Here is a 21,201-nt window from a genome sequence, read left to right on the forward strand (position 1 = left end):
ATGAGTTCTATAGATGTCTCCAAGTAGTGATCACCTTAATGCTGCAGCAGGACTTCTTGTTCCATTTAGGAGACTTTAACGGTAAAGTAGAAGCCAACAGCTCAAACTTGTCCAAGACCAAGCATGTGGCCAAGAACAACAAAATGACAACAGTGAGCGACTTGTTGACATCTGTGCTTCCACATGTAAAGATATGGGGCATCTACTTTCTCAGAAAAGACAGCCACAGATACACGTGGTACAGCAACGATGGAACTGCCAAAAAAGGAATTGGACCACATTATTACAAACACTCGGGCGTGTAGTCTGAGCCTTCAGAAGCGCCGAGTGTAGTAACTCGGACCAATGCCTTCTTGTAGCTCTGAAATTGAAGAGAAATTCTGATCACTCCAGAGGCTCAGTTATCGAACAGTTTGATGTCGAGAAGCTTAAGCCATCATCAATAAAATATAATTTCAAATTTGAACTGTCCAATCGCTTTCAGGCACTGGCAGAGCCCACAGGTGATGCAAAGACGGACTGGGCCACTTTTAAAGATCAGCTGAGCGGCACTGCAGAAGATGTTCAAGGAGGCAGATGTTCTAGGTGCTCCAAATGGATCACTGATGAGATACTGTCTGGTTGAGGACTGTAGGAAGGCAAAACTCAACCTGGCTTCACAGCTCAGGCAGCTAAGGCTCCAGAAAAAGACAACCATCAAGAGAGACAAAGCAACCTACCTGACATGACTTAGAGAGGCTGAAACAGCAGCACAGCATCATCTAAGAAACATATGGAGTAGTGAAGAGACTGCAGAAAAAATATACTCAGTCCTCAAATGACCCCAGAACAGTCACCAATGGGAGACCAGTTGACCGATTGTAATGACCAACTAGAACAATGGCGGGAGTACAGCCATGAGCAGCTCACATCCACATCTAGAATTCCACCTCAGCAGCTAAAAGTGCAAGAATTGGCAGGTTGATATCTAGCAAGCCTCCCACTAGCGATTAAAGGCAGCTTAGCCAAACTAAAGAATGGAAAAGCACCCAGCATCACAAGAACTCTTGAAAAACGTGGATTAAAGGCAGTATCAATCGATTGCACCTGCTATTTACACAGGTATGGACTGACAAAACTCTTCCCCACTAGTAGCGCCAGGACAGTCTCATGTATTTTGATAAAGGCAAGCGATCTAAAACAGACTGTAGAAACCACAGGGGTATTACCCTACGGTCAAGAGTTGCTAAAGTACTCACTTAGGTGATACTTGCTCACATGAAGAACTCAGAGACAAACACAGCAAACAACAGCCTAGCTTCACAGAGAGTAGGTCAACTGTTGAATAGATTATTTACAGTACACCAGGTGGCAGCCATGTGACGCAAATACAATAACAATATTCAATGAGAAAGCTTTTTTCAAAGAGAGTGCCTGTGGTCCCTGTTACAATCTCTAGGTATTCCTACTGAAATCGTATTAATCAGAGAGCTTTATGCCCACACAAGTAGTTGGGACTGTATTGACAGAAACATTTGAGCCTTTCAAATTCAGTATTGGAGTACGTCTAGGCCGTGTTCTCACCCCTACCTTTTTTTGAATATGAACACTTATTCAACTACTTTTGCCTGATGTTTGGTAGACGTGAGGAAAATCTTCTAATCTTCACTTCTGAATTAAACACATTCATAGAATGATACAGCACAGGAGGCTCTTCGGCCCATCGTGCCTGTGCCGGCTCTTTGAAAGAGTTATCCTATTAGTCCCACACTCCTGCTCTTTCCCCATAGCCATGCAAATTTTTCCACTTCAAATATTTATCCAATTCCCTTTTCGAAAGTGATTATTGAATCGGATTCCACCACCCTTTCAGGCAGTGCATTCCAGATCATAACTTGCTGTGTGTAAAAGAAAAAAGTTCTCATGTTGCCTCTGGTTCTTTTTAATTACCTTAAATCCGTGTCCTCTGGTAACCAACCCCCCTTCTGCCACTGGAAACAGTTGCTCCTTATTTACTATATCAAAACCCTTCATGATCTTGAACACCTCCATTAAATCTCCCCATAACCTTCACTAATCTAAGGAGAACAATCCCAGTTTCTCTAGTCTCTCCACGTAACCGAAATCCCGCATCCCTGGTATAATTCAAGTAAATCTCCTCTGCGCCCCCTCCAAAGCCTTGACATCCTGCCTAAAGTGTGGTGCCCAGAATTGGACACAATGGGGTCGATTTTCAGTGTGCCGTGAGGCGGGTTTTTAGGTGTGCGGGGGGCAAAAATCCCAAATTCAGGGGGGTCCCGACACCATCCCGCCCAAAACCCGCCTCCACGTAAGTTTCAGAGGCGGCGGGTACCCACCCCGCACTGGGACCCGCTGACCCGAGGCGGAAAGGGATTAGTGCCAATTAACTGCCAGTTAACAGGTAGTTAACAGGCAGTTTTTAGCCTAATCCCTATTTTGAAGGGTGTCGTGTGGGATTCCCGATGGCACCAAACCACGCCAGGTTAGAGGAGGCGGGCTGTCGGGTTGAAGGACTTGGAGGGGTCGAGATGTCAGTGTTCAGGTGAGTGATGGGTGCATGAGTGCAAAGGTAAGTGTGTTTGGTGTGTCTAAAGTGTGTAAAGAAGTTTAAATTACCTGTACTTACCTTAACAGCCTTCCTTCCTCTAGGCTGCGGGAGTCCATCATTCAGCCGGCACAGAAAGCAGAATGGCCGCGAGCTGTCAAAAGTGACAGCCTGCAGCTTTCAGTGCCGGCGAGAGTTCTAACTGAGTCTGCGTAGAAGGACTCAGGTTAGAAGTAAGACTGTCAGTGTTTGACAGCTTCAAACAGCTGTGAAACACTGATATTTCATCTGTCAGCAAGTCTTGACAGATGAAATTTCAGTCTGTGACGTCACCCGTTGCCAGGTGGCCCTTAATTGGCCTGCTGTACCCGCTGGGCAGGCTCAACAAGGTCAATCAAGGGAAAATCGCGTGGATTGGCCACATCTCGATGGAGGTGGGACTAAAACCCGAAAGTTGTAGTCCCGCCTCCTTCCCGACTTCTGAATGAAAATCCAGCCCAATACTTCAGATGGGGCCTAACCAGTGATTTATAATGGTTTAGCATTTTAAGCTTTGTGCTCACAATCCATGTCAAATAGCCCAATAGCTTTTACATTACCTATATCTGTTCAAAGGTTTTTCTTTCTTCCATTCATGAGATAGAGGATAAATGTTAAATTGAATTTTTCAGATGCATTCGCCCACTCCATCTGTACAAAAAAAAAATTGCTGCTGACCGCTACGGCCTGAAAATAGAGTCAGTTCAGACCAGACCAAAACTCCCCAGAATCTAGGCTGACACTCCAGTGCAACACTGAGGGAGTGCTGCAGTGTTTGAGGTGCCTTCTTTCGGAGGAGACGTTAAACCATGGCCCCGTGTGACCTCTCCAGTGGATGCAAGAGATCCCACGGCACTATTTTGAAGAGCAGGGGGATTTCTCCCTGGTTTCCTGACCAATATTTATTCCTCAACCAATAAAAAACAGATTATCTAGTCATTATCACATTGCTGTTTGTGGGACCTTGCTGTGCACAAATCGGCTGCCACGTGACTAGTGATTATACTTCAAAAGTACTTCATTGGCTGTAAAGTGCTTTGGGACACCCTGATGTAGTGAAAGGCACTATATAAATGCAAGTCTTTTTCTCTGTGTCCTATTTGACCCCGAGCTGAGCTTCTGACCCCAAATCCTCTCCATCAAAAAGACCATCAACTTCCACCTCTGTAACCTTACCTACCTCTGCCCATCGGCTGCTGAAATCCTCATCCATGCCTTTGTGACCTCCTATATTCCTGTACTCTCCTGGCTGGTGCCACATCCTCCACCCTCTAAACTTCAGCTCATCCAAAGCTCTACTGCCCGCACCAAGCCCAGTTTACCCATCATCTTTGCCCTCACGGATCTATATTGGCTCTTGGTGCCCCAACACCTCAAATTTAAAATATTCATTTTAGAAGAAGCAGGAGTAGGCCATACACCCCCTCGCGCCTGCTCCGCCATTCAATAAGATCATGGCTGATCTTCGACCTCAACTCCACTTTCCTGCCCGATCCCCATATCCTTTGATTCCCCTAGAGTCCAAAAATCTATCTATCTCAGCCTTGAATATACTCAACGATTCAGCATCCATAGCCCTTTGGGGTAGAGAATTCCAAAGATTCACAACCCTCTGAGTGAAGAAATTCTTCATCTCAGTCTTCAATGGCCGACCCCTTATCCTGAGACTATGCCCCCTAGTTCTAGACTCTCCAGCCAGGGGAAACAACCTCTCAGCATCTACCCTGTCAATCCCCCTCAGAATCTTATATGTTTCAATGAGATCATCTCTCATTCTTCTAAACTCCAGAGGGTATAGGCCCATTCTACTCAGCCTCTCTGCATAGGACAACCCTCTCATCCCTCCCTATCTCTCCTCCAGTCCTACAATTTCTCCACCTCAAACTCTGGTCTCTTGTCCATCCAGCCTTCTCTTCTGCCTCACCACTGACGGCTGTGTCTTCAGCCATCTAGGCTCCACGCTCTAATTTCCTCCCTAAACCCGTCCACCACCCTCTCCTTTAAAGACCCTCCTTAAAATCCAGTTCTTTTAATAAGTTTTTGGTCTCCTCCTAATATCTCTTTCTTTGGCTTGGTGTCCATTTTGTCTTTAAACAATTACACCTTTGTGAATCCTTGGGATGTCTTTCTACATTAAAGGCGTTATATAAATGCAAGTTATTATTGTTTACTGGCATATACACATGAATGCTCTCATTATGACCAATACAGTAATTCACTTAAAAAAAAAAAGACTTCTTCTACACCCTATTATAGTTAAATTAACTCTTACAACAATAAGATAAGTCAGGCTGCTAAACTGGAAAATTCTCAACATTTCTGTGGTCCAGTATAAATAAATAGTTTGGAACTCCCAATACATGGATTTCAGAGATTAATGCAGTTTTAATTAATTAGTCACAGTACAATTACTTCAGTGTAATATTCAGATCTAAAATTAAATCTTTCTAACATGCTGTTATCTATACACAAGTGCACAGAACATTATCCACTTACCTCGCCCTCTCCGGCGTCTGCAAAATAATTCATATCTTCTACGTCAACAAGCTTAATCAGATTACAAGGCATTGGTGCTCCAACATGGCCTGCAGATGAAACAGGAGATCCAGCTATGAAGCAGCTAACCTGTATATATTAGAATTGTGCCCATAACTGGGAATCTGTTTTACTGTTAAATAAAGGAATTTACTGATATTAAAAATGTTCAGTATTTTAGCTTAAATTACTCCATTCGACATGTTTACTTCAAAATCCATAAAGTATTATAGAAACATAGAAGATAGGAGCAGGAGTAGGCCATTCGGCCCCTCGAGCCTGCTCCGCCATTCAATGAGATCATGGCTGATCATCCAAATTCAGTACCCTGTCCCTGCCTTCTCCCCATATCCCTTGATCCCTTTAGCCTTAAGAAATATATCCAACTCTTTCTTGAATATATTTAATGAATTGGCCTCTACTGCCTTGTGTGGTAGAGAATTCCACAGGTTCACCACTCTCTGGGTGAAGAAATTCCTCCTCCTTTTTCATGGGACGTCAACCCAACCAATATTATATGGTATCAAGAAAAACATCTATTTTAGTATCCTGCACCAATTTAGTGCTGCAAGGCAAAACTACAGAATGCAACTTCATACCAGCTCAACCAGTTTTCCCCTCCTTTTAAACATTTTCAACCAATATTACAATATTTGCAAAGACTTGAATGTTCTACATACTTTCCATCATTAAACTTACTTGAAGCACAGAATACATTTATGTAGCTTGCTGGTGACTGCACTGGGAATTCATCACACTCAAGTGTTCTGGGTATTCACTCACTAAAAACACATTAACTGCAAAACCGCAGTGAGTAAATCAACTTCAGTGTAATTTAACTTAAAATTACAAGTAATTAATCTTCATGGGAACAGAATTCACAGTACAATCTGGGTGGGGGAGGGGATATTGTATTATAAACTCTGGGCACTATCAATGCATATTTTAATTGTGCACAGGATATTTTGTAGCATTACGCCTGGTGCATATAAATACTGTAATAAGTTGAATGTTTTCACAATACTTTTAAACAGAATCCCTCCTAGTCAGAAAATCCAACTTGCACAAGGTGGGGTGGAAGTTTGAGAATGTACTCAAATCAGAAATACGACTGGCAGCAAACTTCATAATGCAGTAACAACAGAAAATGCTGGAAATACTCAGCAGGCCAGGCAGCATCCGTGGAGAGAGAAACAGAGTTAATGTTTCAGGTCTAGGACCCTTCATCAGAACTGAATCTGGGACCCTTCATCAGAACAGATCTGATGAAGGGTCCCAAACCTGAAATGTTAACTCTGTTTCTCTCTCCATGAATGCTGCCTCGCCTGCTGAGTATTTCCAGCATTTTCTGTTGTTGTTATTTCAGATTTCCAGCATCCGCAGTATTTTGCTATTATATTCGTAATGCAGTAGCTTGTCTAAATCAAAAAAATAGACCTGGCTAGAGGGGATATACCGGAGAGGTAAGTGATTTCTAAAGGGAAGTAAGGAAAATAAATTAGGAGATAAATATACAGCAGTTTGTTTTGTATACTGAAGAGAATACACTTGTTGCCATGAAAGTTTGCCCAATACATATATATTGATTGGTGAGATGGCAAAATAATGAGAGTTGCCCAAACTCACTGTGAGCAGCGGAGGCGGAGCGGTCCTAACCGGGGACTGGAGCAGAGGAGGGAAAAAAATCAAGGAGGGACATCACAGGACAGCAGGTAGGTGATTGGTTGGTGATTATTAAGAGCATTTTTTTGTCTCCAAGCTAGTGCAGTGTTTTAAACTCAGCTGGGGAGCAATAACTAATACTTTATTAAATTAATAACTTAACTAGATAAACGAATTAATTAATATAACTCTAAATAACCACTTGATTAAAAACTTTTAACTAATTTAAATAAGCTTATAAGTAAAACATTCTAGAGATGGCAGGGCAGGCTGTGTGTTGGGACTGCAGTATGTGGGAGTTTGTGGACAGCGAGACCGTCCTGGATTCCCACATCTGCAGGAAATGCCTCTGCCTTCAGTCGCTCCGGCTCAGAGTCATTGAGCTGGAGTGCGAGTTAGAGACACACTGAAACACAAGGGAGGGGGAGGAATTTCTGGACAGTTTTATCCAGAATGCAGTCACACCCCAGAGGAAAGCACAGGTTCAGGAAGGGGAGGGTGTGACTGCTAGGGAGACGGATAGCGGGGACTTGAGAGGTTGAGAAGGAAGTCCTGCAGACACTGGTCCTGTCCAACAGATACAATGTGCTCACTACCTGTGAGGACAAGGAGAAATATTGCAGGGAGGACAATACAGACCAAGGCACTGTGGCTCAGAATGCTGTCCAGTGGAGGGGGGGGGGGGGGTGGTGAAAAGCAGAATAAAAATGTGGTATGATAGGGGATTCTATAATTAGGGGGCTAGATAGCGTCCTCTGCAGCCTAGAACGAGAATCCCAAAGGGTGTGTTGCCTACCCAGTGCCAAGGTAAGGGATATCATGAGGCAGCTGGAGAGGAATTTGGAAAGGGAGGGGGTAAATCCAGCTGTTGTGGTCCATGTCGGAACAAATGACATAGGTAGGAACAGGGAGGAGGCCCTGCTGAAGGAGTATCAGGAGTTAGGAGCTAAATTAAAAAGCAGAACCTCAAGGGTAATAATCTCTGCATTATTGCCTGAGCCACGTGCAAATTGGCATAGAAGCAGACAGATCAGGAGAATTAACATGTGGCTAAAGGGCTGGTGTGGGAAAGAGGGGTTCCTTTTCATGGGACACTGGCACCAGTACTGGGACAGGAAAGAACTGTACTGATGGAACAGGCTCCACCTGAACCAGGATGGGACCAGTGTCCTAGCGGAAAGGGTAAATAGGGAGGTGGCAAAAGCTTTAAACTAGTAAGACGGCGGGGGGGGGAGAGGGATTTATAAGAAATGAAACCAGCCTAAATATAAACAAAACAGGAAAGGAGAGCATAGGAAAGAGTAAAGTAAGGGAGGACATGATGGCAAGGGAATAAATAGAGTGCTAGAACAGGAGTTTAAAAAGATGGTTAAAAATAAAGTGAGAGGAACTGCTATTAAAAATGAGTTAAACTGTCTGTACAGCAATGCACACAGTGTCCGTAATAAAACAGGGGAGCCGGAGGCAATCATGCGTTGCGAGGGACCAGACATAGTCGGGATTACTGAGACATGGCTATAGAAAAATCAGGACTTGGAATTAAACATTGCAGGGAACAACATATTTAGAAAAGCTCGAGGGAAAAAGGGGGGGGGGGGGGAGCTGTACTTATTAAGGGTAACATAATGGCAGTAGAAAAAAGTGACGCAGTTATCAGCAAGACAGAAACAGAATCCATGTGGATACAGATAAGAGATAATAAAGGATCAATCACACTAATAGGGCTAGTCTATAGACCACCTATTAGTGGTAGGGAGGTGGAGGAAGAAATATGCAAACAAATGAGAGAAATGAGTAAAAAACATAGAATAATAATCATACAGGATTTCAACAACCCTGATATTAATTGGACAGAAGAGGTAGGTAAAGGGGATAAGGGAATAGAGTTCCTACAATGTGTACAGGACTCCTTTCTAACCCAATATGTAAAAAGCCCAGAGAGGATTCGCTATTGGATCTAGTAATGGGGAATGAACCAGGGGCAGATAAGAGAAGTAAAAGTAGGGTAACATCTAGGCAATAGTGACCATAATATAATATGCTTTAAAATAATAAAAATAATAATTGAGAAGGACATAAGTATGATGAAGACCAGGGTAATAGATTGGAGAAAAGCTGATTTTGAGGGGCTGAGAATAGAATGGGAAAATAAAATGGACAACAATATTGGCAAACAATATTGACTTAGAACAGCAATGGGAAACATTTAAAACGGTGTTCAGAGTCCAGGAAAATATATTATGCTAAAAAACCAAGAACAAGCTAAACACTAATGAGATACCATGGATGAATAAAGCCACAAGGGAAAAATTGAGGGTAAGGAAAGAGGCATACATTAAGTACTAATTGGATAACTCTTTCAAAGAACCGGCACATGCACAATGGTCCGAAAGGCCCCCTGTGCTATATGATTCAACAGAGTGCAGGAAAAATATATTCCACTAAAAGGAAAGAACAAACTAAACACTAATGAGACTCCATGGATGAATAAAGACATAAGGGAACAATTGAGGGTAAGGAAAGAGGCATACATTAGATAAATAGACAGCAGAGGAGTGCATGATGAGAGAGAATACAAAGGGATTAGGAGAGAAGTAAAAAAAAAATTGGGAAGGCAAAGAGGAACTATGAAATTAAATTATCAAGGAACATAAAACAAAATAGTAAAATATTTTACAGGCACATCAATAAAAAAAAGGTCGGGATGGGAATAGGGTCACTAGGGGATGGACAGGATAATACCACAGGCAATGATAGAGAGATGGCAGAAATATTAAATAATTACTTTGCTTCAGTATTTACCAGGGAGATAGAACAGGTGGACATGACATTGGATCATGAGATTAGTAATGAAATAACTTCGTTTAAAATAAAGGGGATATATATTAAATAAACTAATCAAACGCAAAGAGGGGGAAAAAAAACCTGATCCAGATGGATTACATCCACGCATTTTAAAATAATCTAGGGAAGAGATAGCAGAGGCATTACTACACATATTTAATAATTCATTAGGAAAAGGTGTAGTGCCAGAGGACTAGCAGATTGCTAACATAATACCTATATTTAAGAAGGGAGATAGAACATGTCCAGGGAACTATAGACCAGTCAGCTTAACATCGGTTGTAGGAAAAATAATGGAATCCCTACTAAAGGAGACAATAGAAGAACATCTGGAAGCCAAAGATATCATGAATAATTAGCATGGATTTCAAAAGGGAAAGTCCTGCTTGACCAACCTCAATGAATTTTTTGAAGCGGTAACAGAGAGAATAGACAAGGGTAATGCAGTAGATGTAATTTATCTAGATTTTCAAAAGGCCTTTGATGAGGTACCACATAATAGACTAATGAATAAGGTCAGAGAATGCGGAGTTAGGGGACAAGTAGCAGAATGGATAGCTAGCTGGCTTCAAGACAGAAAGCAGAGAGTAGGGGTAAAAGGAAGCTATTCACAGTGGCAGAAGGTGGGTAGTGGTGTTCCACAAGAATCAGTGCTGGGACCACTGTTGTTCACAATTAATATTAACGATTTAGACTTTGGAATCAAAAACACAATTTCTAAATTTGCGGATGATACCAAATTTGGGGGGGGGGGGGGGGGGAGATAGTTAATACTGAGGAGGACTACAACAAATTACAGGAAAACATTAATAATCTTGCAGATTGGACATATAATTGGCAAATTAAACTCAACACATAAATGTGAGGAATTACATTTTGGTAGGGAGGTCACTTATTACTTGGAGGGTGAGAGTCTGGGTGGGGTAGATGAGCAAAGGGATCTCGGAGTACAAATACACAAATAGGATAAGTGAGTGGGCAAAATTTGGCAGATGGAGTATAATGTGGGAAAATGTGAGGTTATCCACTTTGGTAGGAAAAATAAAAAAGCAAAATATTATTTAAATGGAGCGAGACTACGGAATGCTGCGGTACAGAGAGATCTGTGTGCCCTCGTACATGAAACACAAAAAGTTAGCATGTAGGTCCAGCAAGTAATTAGGAAGGCAAATGGAATATTGGACTTTATTACAAGGGGGATGGAGTATAAAAGTAGGGAAGTCTTGCTACAACTGTACAGGGCATTGGTGAGCCACACCTGGAGTACTGCGTACAGTTAGGGTCTCCTTATTTAAGGAGGGATATACTTGCATTGGAGGCAGTTCAGAGAAGGGTCACTAGGTTGATTCCTGAGTTGACGGGGCTGTCTTATGAGGAAAGGTTGAGCAGGTTTGGCCTATACTCATTGGAGTTTAGAAGAATGAGGGGTGATCTTATTGAAACATAAGATTCTGATGGGCTGGACAGGGCAGATGCAGGGAGGATGTTTCCCCTCGTGGGGGAATCTAGAACTAGGGGGCATAGTTTCAGAATAAGGGGTCGCCCATTTAAAACAGAGAGGAGGAGGAATTTCTTCTCAGAGGGTCGTGAATCTTTGGAATTCTCTACCCCAGAGAGCTGTGGAGGCGGAGTCATTGAATATATTCAAGGCGGAGACAGACAGATTCTTGAAAAACAGGGGAATCAAGGGTTATGGGAAGCGGGCAGGAAAGTGGAGTTGAAGTGAAGCTCAGATCAGCCATGATCTTATTGAATGGCGGAGCAGGCTTGAGGGGCCGAATGGCCTACTCCTGCTCCTATTTTTTATGTAAATCACTAAAAGTAGCGACACAGGTTAACAAGGCCATAAAAAAAAGCAAACCAGGCACTAGGGTTTATTTCTAGAGAGATAGAATTGAAAAGTAGGGAAGTTATGCTAAACCTGTATCGAACCTTGCTTAGACCACACTTGGAGTACTGCGTACAGTTCTGGTCGCCATATTATAAAAAGGATATAGAGGCACTGGAGAGGGTGCAGAGAAGATTTACAAGGATGATACCAGAAATACAAGGATCAGGAAAAGATGAACAGGCTGGGTCTCTTTTCTCTTGAAAAAAGGCTGAGGGGTGACCTAATAGAGGTCTTTAAAATTATGAAAGGTTTTGATAGAGTGGATACACAGAGAATGTTTCCACTTGTGGGGAAGAGCAAAACTAGAGGCCATCAATATAAGATAGTCACCAAGAAATCCAATAGGGAATTCAGAAGAAACTTCTTTACCCAGAGAGTGGTGAGAATGTGGAATTCGCTACCACAGGGAGTGGTTGAGGCAAATAGTATAGATGCATTTAAGGGGAGGCTAGATAAGCATATGAGGGAGAAGGGAATAGAGGGTTATGCTGATAGGGTTAGATGAGGAAAGACGGGAGGAGTCTCGAGTGGAGCATAAACGCCGGCATGGACTGGTTGGGCCGAATGGCCTGTTTCTGTGCCGTACATCCGATGTAATCCGATGTTTTGGAGGAGGAGGATCCTGTAGGGCATTCCCAAACCTATAGTAGTTATATCCCAAGAAGAGCTATAGAAGAAAGCAGTAACATTGAAATGAAACTGAAGGAGCATTTGTTCGAATATCTTGTCTGGGTTGCTGTTTCTATATGAATAACTGGTTATCCCAAGTCATTTAGATAACATGACTGGAACTAGTTCTCCCTCTTGACACATAGACACTTCATAGCAACACCTTTATGTGTAGCCTAGTGAATGAAACGGACGTAGAAGGAGTAGTTTTTTTTTTTTAAAGACACACATGCACGCACACACTGTGTTTATCAGAAAATTTGAAAGTAAACAACACGTCCCTATTGAGTTAGAGCTAAAAATACTGAGGCTAGCTCCAACTACAGAAATTAGTACCGAGAGGCTAGGATTTCTACGATGAGAGAGATATATAAGGGGCTGATCACGTGACATAATGAGCACCTAATTATACACTTCAAATAAATGCCTTTTTAACAAAGAAAAAAGAGAAATCGATTTTAAAATAGCCTCACGTTTTACAAATAATTTACAGACAACAATGGAATGCAGTTTAAACTCAAGCTACATCAGAGTTGAAACAATTACGAAAGAAATTTTCTCATTTATGGAATAAAATTTGCATCACATAACCTTAAATAAACAAAGTCATTTTTGTACTATTCACCATCCAAATTATCTAACCTCCTGAGAGCTCTTGTACCAAACCTAATACAATATCAAAGCCACTGCACAAAAATGGTAACGAATGTTAGCAGTACCAATTTACTGGTCTCCACACAAGTATTGGTTAACTGTCAGCAAATTAAATGCAGTAAAGATCAGATTCCTGCCTGGAAATCACCGATAGCCAACTAGTATCCCTCTATACCTAGCCTTTTGAGATTTCATACACATTTCACTGATCTAGGTAGCAGGCCAGGTAGATAAGGTGGTTAAGAAGGCATATGGAATGCTTGCCTTTATTAGCCGTGGCATAGAATACAAGAGCAGGGGGGTTATGCTTCAACTGTATAAAACACTAGGTAGGCCTCAGCTAGAGTACTGCGTGCAGTTCTGGTCACCACATTACAGGAAAGATGTGATTGCACTAGAGAGGGTACAGAGGAGATTTACAAGGATGTTGCCGGGAGTAGAGAATCTTAGCTATGAGGAAAGACTGGATAGGCTGTTTTTTTTTTCCTTGGAACAGAGGAGGCTGAGGGAAGACCTTATTGAGGTGTATAAAATTATGAGGGGCATAGATAAAGTGGATAGAAAGGACCTATTTCCCTTAGCAGAGGGGTCAAAAACCAGGGGGCACAGATTTAAAGTAATTGGTGGAAGGTTTAGAGGGGATTTGAGGGGACATTTCTTCACCCAGAGGGTTGTGGGGGTCTGGAACTCACTGCCTGAAAGGGTGGTAGAGGCAGGAACCCTAACCACATTTAAAAAGTACTTGGATGTGCACTTGGGATGCTCTAACCTGCAGGGCTACAGACCAAGAGCTGGGAAGTGGGATTAGGCTGGATAGCTCTTTGTTGGCCGGCGTGGACACGATGGGCCGAAATGGCCTCCGTCCGTGCTGTAACTTTCTATGATTCTATGACCTGAATGGCCCTTAATGCAAAGGCTAGTCAGGATGGTGTTTGAAGTTGTATATATATTGTAGAGGATCGGTGGTGTCCATCTGTATACTCTCTTTTTGATCTGGTATAAGAAATTGGCTAATACACTGGATAATCAGTCGCGAGTAGCCAGGGAAGAAATGGAAAAGAAGAAGGGCACAGGTTACATCCAGTAACGATTCAAGACCAAACATGGCATGGAAAAGACACCAACAGTTTAGGTTGGGGAAGGGGAAAAGGAGGAATTTTGCAAATTTTTTTGGAATAGTTGGGAAAAGAAAAACTCAATACCAATAAGACTCTGAAGGCAATGCTGTTCAAAACAAAGGTTCCTTTTTTTCTCCATTTTTTTTTTTTTTTAAGTTGTTACGCAAAGTAGTATCAGACCTACATCTCTAAAGTTAAACACTTGTCTTTTGGTTTCCTCAGCATTTTCTTTGCGGTTTGAAATTTCAACTCTTCATGTTCCCATTCCATTCCTTTCCCCCTTCTTCACCTTGATAAGTTAATCTTTCACAGCTTACAATCAGTAGAAATTATTAGCTTGCACGTTTAGCTTTTACCTTTCATTACACTTAAGAAAATAGCGCAAAAAGAGATAGCAATTTTTACACTCAGGATTAACTGAAGAAATGCTCAACAGTAATGGAAAAAAAGTGCACTTTTTACACCAAAGGGCCAATTTTAAATGCCGGTGGAGAACGGACGAGTGGAGTGTGCCCGCTGCCACCTTTTTTTGCACCAGCGGGAGGACCAAGCCACCAATGGGCCAAGGCCTCGATTACATTCCAACAGCGAATTGCTGGTCATCCCGCTGCAGCTCGCCAATTCTAGGACGATGGGCGATTGCCTAGCTCCCACACCGAGGTGGCCATGAGCCGGGACAGGCAGGCAGTGGATCCCCCTGGCCCCAACCAAAAATAATACATCAGACACTGCCTAATCCATTTTCTGATTTGCCACCAAGGGTCCCTTGAAGAACCCTGCTAAGGCCACTCACCACCCAGTACAAATGGGCGTAGAGTGAGCAGTATGCTCTCCGCCCTGGAACCCTGATTTTTCATACGGCAACGAGCCCCCCCCCCCCCCCGACCTGCTTCGGGCAAGCACCTTGGGCCGCCCTGGTGAAGGTCCCGAGCAAAATGGAGGTGGGCAGAGTCAGAACGGTAAGTCAGGCACTGGCGCTGGGCGGACCGAATCAAAGTCAGCTCTCAGGTTTCTTAAAACCAACCAAAGCATTGAATCTAGAACATTTGGTAGGGGAAAAAAAGCCTTACCTGCTGACCAATCTCCAGGAATGGTCATTGTACAGCCTGCCGTGCACTCAGTTTGTCCATATCCCTCATAAAACTGTAAAAGATTACCACGAAAAAAGTGCACAGTTTTTAAAATGAAATACACGCGAGAAGATCCCCTCCAAAAAAAAACACCATCAAGGGTTGTCCATCAGAATTCGGCAGCTAAGGTCCAAATTAAAAAATTCTAAAAAGTGTGCAGCGACTAATGTTCCACTGCACGTCTCTGGATAGTCACAGCAATTGCCCCAGTTTTTTTTCCAACTGACCCAGATAGCACGCAATAATACAGGAATATGGACAGTAGCTTCAGCTCTGAGTGACATTTATTATAGCAGTATACTGTTCCAAGTGGGAGAGCACTTGCAGTATTCAGAAGATGGAAAATGTAAAGGTACGAGCGTACTACCGCTGTACGTCTCCACTCAGGACTCATTCCATTGGATTCTATTTTGGAGAACACAAAAAAAACCCACAATGGAAGTCCCCACCCAGCATTACTCAGTCCACCCCTGAAAACATGCATGTGAATGCATGGATGCTGAGTTAGGACAGGTTGGGGCTCAGCTATGGTGCCTCCCTTGAGTGGGGGAATCCAGAACAAGGGCGCATTATTTTAACATTGGAGCCAGGCCATTTGGGAGTGAAATCAGGAAGCATTTCTTCACACAAAGGGTTGTGGAAATCTGGAACAAGCCCTTGCAAAAGGCTGTGGATGCTGGGTCAATTGAAATTTTCAAAACAAAGATCAATAGATTTTTGTTAGGCAAGGGTATCAAAGGAATTGAAACAACGGCAGGTAAATGGAGATTAGGTACAGATCAGCCATGCTCTAATTGAATGGTGGAACAGGTTCAAGGGACTGAATGGTCTGTTGCTACGTTCCCTTGGTCAAACATTTACCATTGAAGTTCGCGTACAAACAATGGCTACTTGGGTAACAGTAGTAGATGGCTGTCGGGCCAATAGAACAGAACCATAGCAACAGTCAGCACTTTGTGAGAAGAGTGCAGCACATGAGTATTTAAGGCATTAAATCAACAAGTGGATGCAATATTGTATCCGAGTAGAACAAGAATTCCCCTGTAGAGAGCAGGCCCCTGCTTAGGGGTGACCAGAAACAGGACTGGCTGGTGGAGAATCAGGTGGGAGATTGGGGGGGGGGGGGGGCAGGGGGAAAGAGGAGAGGTGGAGTGGGGAGGTACAGGGCTGGGCGAGGGGTGAACAATGATTTGGGGGTCAAGGGATTGGGGATCACAAGAGAGAATGACAATGGCCTGGGTTTGGGGAGAGGGAGATGCGGGGGGGGGGGGGGGGGTCAGAGAATAGGGTGGGTGTAAGATGCAGCATTTCCTGCAGAGCCGGGAGCAGCAGCAGCACTGTGGCGAGTGGAAGGGAGCTGCCTGTGCGAGAAGCAGCCAGTACAGGGGTGAGTGAAACCTGGGGAAAAGAGTGCAAGATTCTATCCACTGGTGGGCAAATGGGGAGCAAGGGGGCGGAGACCGAGGGTTCTCACTGAAAGAACCAAGGGGGAAGGGAGAAGAAGGGCTCTTGAACTGAGGCCTATTAGACCATGGGATGCTTCAACACAAGTGGTTATTGAGGTAGGGACTAAAACATCATTTAAAAGGGAATGGAAGAAGTATTTGATTATAAAAGGATCTGGGAAAAATGTGGTTACAGGCATGAGCACCAGCACCGGGGGTTGAATGATCTCGTCCTGTGCTCGAATTTCTATTATTCTATAAAAACTCTTCTTTTATTGAGTTCAAGTGGTTTACAAATGATGGTGCGGAGCTGAGTTTAGGATGATTCGCCTCAAACACCGAGTCCGCTGCCCCTTTTTGTAATCTTTTGGTTTGGTTCAGGTCGGTCTGTGCTGGCCGGTTTTGACGTGTGAAGTCAAAGTACAGATCGGTCGACTGAGGCTCCCAGTTCAGAGTTGTCTCCTTCACACAGAGCCTGAGTCCATACCAGACTCCAAGGAGATGATGGGGCCTGTTAAAAGTAGCATCGACCAGGGAGCCTGACCACATGTGTAGTGCAGCAGGATTCTGGCTGTAGTTACAAGGTGAATATCAGCAGGTTATGGAATTACAACTAGTTATGAGGTAGGATATCAGGGCATTACACCTATTACTACCAGTTACATATAGACTATTAGCAAGTTAGTTATGAAGGGAATCCGAACGTTACCAGTATTACTATTACTGGTGGAACCAAGGTTCCTCCCACCTCTGGTTTCCCCAGGGAATCTCTCCCCTACCATATAAAGATATCCAAGTGCTCATCAGAGATGTGTTGGTGGACTTCTCCAATTGACCCATCATCTGCTGCACTGTGCCGGACACCATCCCCAGTGCTTGTACATATGTTTTATTCTCTACAATAAAACATGCGTCAGCCAGTAGCTCAGTTGGTAGCACTCTCGTCTCGGAGTCAGAGGATTGGGGGGGGGGGGATCAAGGGATTGGGGATCATGGCAAGGAGAGAGTTTCAAGTCCCGTTCCAGAGATTGGAGCACAAAAATCTAGGCTGACCCTCCGGTGCAGTGCTGAGGGAGCACTGCACTGTCGGAGGTGCCATTTTTCAGATGAGACGTTAAACTGAGGCCCCGTCTACTCTCTCAGGTGGACGTAAAAGATCCCATGGCAATATTTCGAAGAGCAGGGGAGCTATCCAAAACAGATTATCTGGTCATTATCACACTGCTGTTTGTGGGAGCTTGCGGAGTGCAAATTGACTGCCGCGTTTCCTACATTACATGAAAGGCGCTATATAAATGCAAGTCTTTCTTTCTTTACAAGCACCCCTTCCTTTAAAATCTGAACCCATGAGATACAGGTCCAAAAATCTGTACTTGAACACCAGCAGTCGGTTCGAATGGAAACAGCCTCGGAGTGGACGTTGATGACAGTGGCTAACAGGTAAAGTTGGTGTTGCCAGCATACGCGAAAGCTGAGCCCATGGTTAAGAATGTCGTTGCAAAATGGATTGCGTGCAGATGATTAAAATAAAAGGAGGGGGGAAAATCACACATGCAGCCTTGAAGCACATTCCAAGTGATTGTGCAGGTACAGGAGAAGAAAGCATTTGAGGAAATCCCACAGGGGCTCCACTGAGTTTCGGCCCTTTCTTTGGGGGATCCGCCAGAATCACAGCGGGAGACACAGAGAACCCCTGCAGAATTTCAGAGTTTCAGTGTCTGCGTTGGTACAGATGGGAATGGAACCAGGAGAGAGCAGTGGAGGAGAACAGAGCGGCCGTGGAGGAGAGCGGAGCGGCCGTGCAGGAGAGCGGAGCGGAGCAGCCGTGCAGGAGGATGGAGCGGAGCAGCCGTGCAGGAGGATGGAGCGGAGCAGCCGTGCAGGAGGATGGAGCGGAGCAGCCGTGCAGGAGGATGGAGCGGAGCAGCCGTGCAGGAGGATGGAGCGGAGCAGCCGTGCAGGAGGATGGAGCGGAGCAGCCGTGCAGGAGGATGGAGCGGAGCAGCCGTGCAGGAGGATGGATAGACTGTGCAGGAGAATGGAGCGGTCAAGAAGTGCATTAAGGAGGAAGTGACAAGAATGAGGAACCATGGTTGTTGTCAAAAAAAGACATCATTAGTGGCTATGGTCAGGGTGTCATGGACTGCAGGGACTTGAAAAGGGAAGAGGGATTGATTTGGGAAGAAAGCTGGGGGGTAGCAGAGACAGAAGGCACCAGCAGCTGAATGGAATGACTGCCCCTAAACATGGCTACTTTCTCACAGTACCGACTAATGCCACTCAAGAACCTGACCTATGACTGCATTTAAAAAAAAAAATTGGATGGCAGACCTAGGAAACTAGATAAACTCATTTCCCTCTAGCAGCTCTTGTACAAGAGACAAAATTAGTAAAATTTAAATATGAACAGAAATTAAAAATGCAGCTTACCTGACAACCTACAGCGGCCCTGATAAAAGTAAGCACAGTCTCAGATACAGGAGCAGCTCCGGTTACCATTAATTTTACCCGGCCACCAAGACTGTCCTGTAGACAGAAAGTGGATTGATAACTAGAATATTGAAAAAAAGCCAAACACCAAGCATTGAACATCAATATTTCTTCAACATTCATTAAAGCAGAGGAGCATTTTTTTCTAAATTATACATTAAAAAAAAACCCATGGGGCCCATTTCCCTTTTCTATGCAGCCAGTGAGCTCCTATTTCCAGGGCACAACTCAAGAGGAAAAAGAGGCGAAGGATCGATCAAACTGGTCTCCACCCTTTGAGCTCCACATGTATTTTCCAAGGATATGCCTGGGTATGGGGGGAACATTTAAATTAAATGTTAACGACACGGGAGGTCCGTAAAAAGAATCTCCTCCAGCCTCATTTCCTCTCCCACTTGGCGGAGGCCCAACTGGTGGTATGGCTAGTGAAGGTGAGCCTTGCAGGCTGGGCCTAGTCCCTTCACGCTGGAGAATCTGAAAAGTGGCAGCAATTTCCACTCATTTCTGCTCAGTAAAGTTTAGTCTTCTTGCGGGCCAGTGAGCCACAAAGGGTCAGGAGGCCATATGGCAGATAGAAGGGCCTGAAGCTGGCAAATATTAGCACTGCTGCAAACCTGCATCAGAAGCCAAATTTCCTCACCCGATTTCGGGTACTCACCCATTCCTATATTGGGGGCAAAGCCAGGGGATAATTAGCTTAACCTGGAAATTCAGCTTGGTTCAGCTCATCTCCAGTTGGGCTGCAGTGCTCGATTTACACTGGAGCAAAAATTGAGTGGAAGAAAATCAGCCCCTCTCATCTGGACACTGCGCTCAGAAGCACTGGACTGTCGATCCAAACTGTGATTTTGAATCTGACACTAAACAACCCCATTTGTAAGTTTCACTAATCTTTGGGATCAGGTGGAGCATCTCGAGGGCACATGAAAGAAAGTTGGTAGTACAAGATGCACTGCAACTCGTCAAGGCTTCTTCGACAGCACCTCCCAAACCCGCGACCTCTACCACCTAGAAAGACAAGGGCAGCAGGCACATGAGAACACCATCACCTGCAAGTTACACACCATCCTGACTTGGAAATATATCGCCGTTCCTTCATCGTCGCTGGGTCAAAATCCTGGAACTCTCTACTTAACAACACTGAGGGAGTACCTTCACCACATGGACTGCAGTGGTTCAAGAAGGCGGCTCACCACCACCTTCTCAAGGGTAATTAGGAATGGGCACAATAAATGCTGGCCTTGCCAGTGACGCCCACATCTCAGGAACGAATAAATAAAAAGGCCATGTTTGTAATAAACCTCTTTCTCTCTTGCACACATTGAGAAAGAGGCAATAGAATAGTACTACCACATCTGTTCAATGTTAAATAGTCATTATTGGATAAAGCCCTTTTAATTTCTCTAGATATCACCTGCATGTATGACACATACCTGTACTTTACGAAAGACCAACTTGTCCCATATGCTGTTGCGTCGCATTATCCCTTTTTGAAGTTCTGCTACTTTTCTCCAAGTAGCAAATTGCAATATCCGCCGTTTTATAAAACCGCTAGCCTGGCTATGGACCTACAAGTCAAACTCATGTTAAATTATCAGAGAGACACTTAAGTTATTTCATAACTCTCAGCAAAGATATATTCCAGTGAGAAAGAAAGACTCAGAGAAGGATGAACCATCCGTGGCTAACTAAGGAAGTAAAAGATGGTACCAAATTGAAAACAAAAGCATACAATGTTGCGAAGAATATTGAAAGGCCAGAGGATTGGGAATTTTTTTTAAAAAACCAGCAAAGGACGACTAAAAAAATGATAGAGAGAGAAGATAGCTTATGAGAATAAGCTAGCAAGAAATATAAAAACAGACAGTAAGAGCTTCTACAGGTATATAAAAAGGAAGAGAGTAGTAAAGTAAACGTTGGTCCCCCTAGAGGATGAGTCTGGGGAATTAATAATGGGAAACAGGGAAATGGCGGAGATTTTGAACAAATATTTTGTATCGGTCTTCACGATAGAAGACACTAAAAACATCCCAATAATGGATAATCAAGGGGCTATCGGGATTGGGGGGTGGGGGGGAAACTTAAAACAATCACCATCACTGGAGAGAAAGTACTAGGCAAACTAATTGGACTAAAAGTGGACAAGTCCCCTAGACCCAATGGCCTGCATCCTAGAGTC

At 43.8% G+C, this 21,201-nt stretch overlaps 1 protein-coding gene across 9 annotated transcripts in view; it reads right to left on the reverse strand.

The window, feature by feature from the left end:
• LOC147124073 (long-chain-fatty-acid--CoA ligase 1-like) overlaps positions 1–21,201 on the reverse strand; it is a 214,499-nt gene that overhangs the window by 16,894 nt on the left and 176,404 nt on the right. For all 9 annotated transcript variants that reach the window (XM_085981227.1, XM_085981206.1, XM_085981185.1 and 6 more), the window contains 4 exons: positions 20,456–20,590; positions 18,963–19,058; positions 15,028–15,100; positions 5,081–5,169 (listed from right to left, as the gene is read on the reverse strand). In XM_085981227.1, the coding sequence (XP_085837353.1) occupies positions 5,081–5,169; positions 15,028–15,100; positions 18,963–19,058; positions 20,456–20,590 (393 nt within the window). The remainder of the gene's footprint in view (positions 1–5,080; positions 5,170–15,027; positions 15,101–18,962; positions 19,059–20,455; positions 20,591–21,201) is intronic.

Source organism: Somniosus microcephalus, chromosome 1 (genome assembly GCF_052327205.1).
Source record: "Somniosus microcephalus isolate GS21.2 chromosome 1, FLI_Smic_1.0, whole genome shotgun sequence".
NCBI lineage: Eukaryota > Metazoa > Chordata > Chondrichthyes > Squaliformes > Somniosidae > Somniosus > Somniosus microcephalus.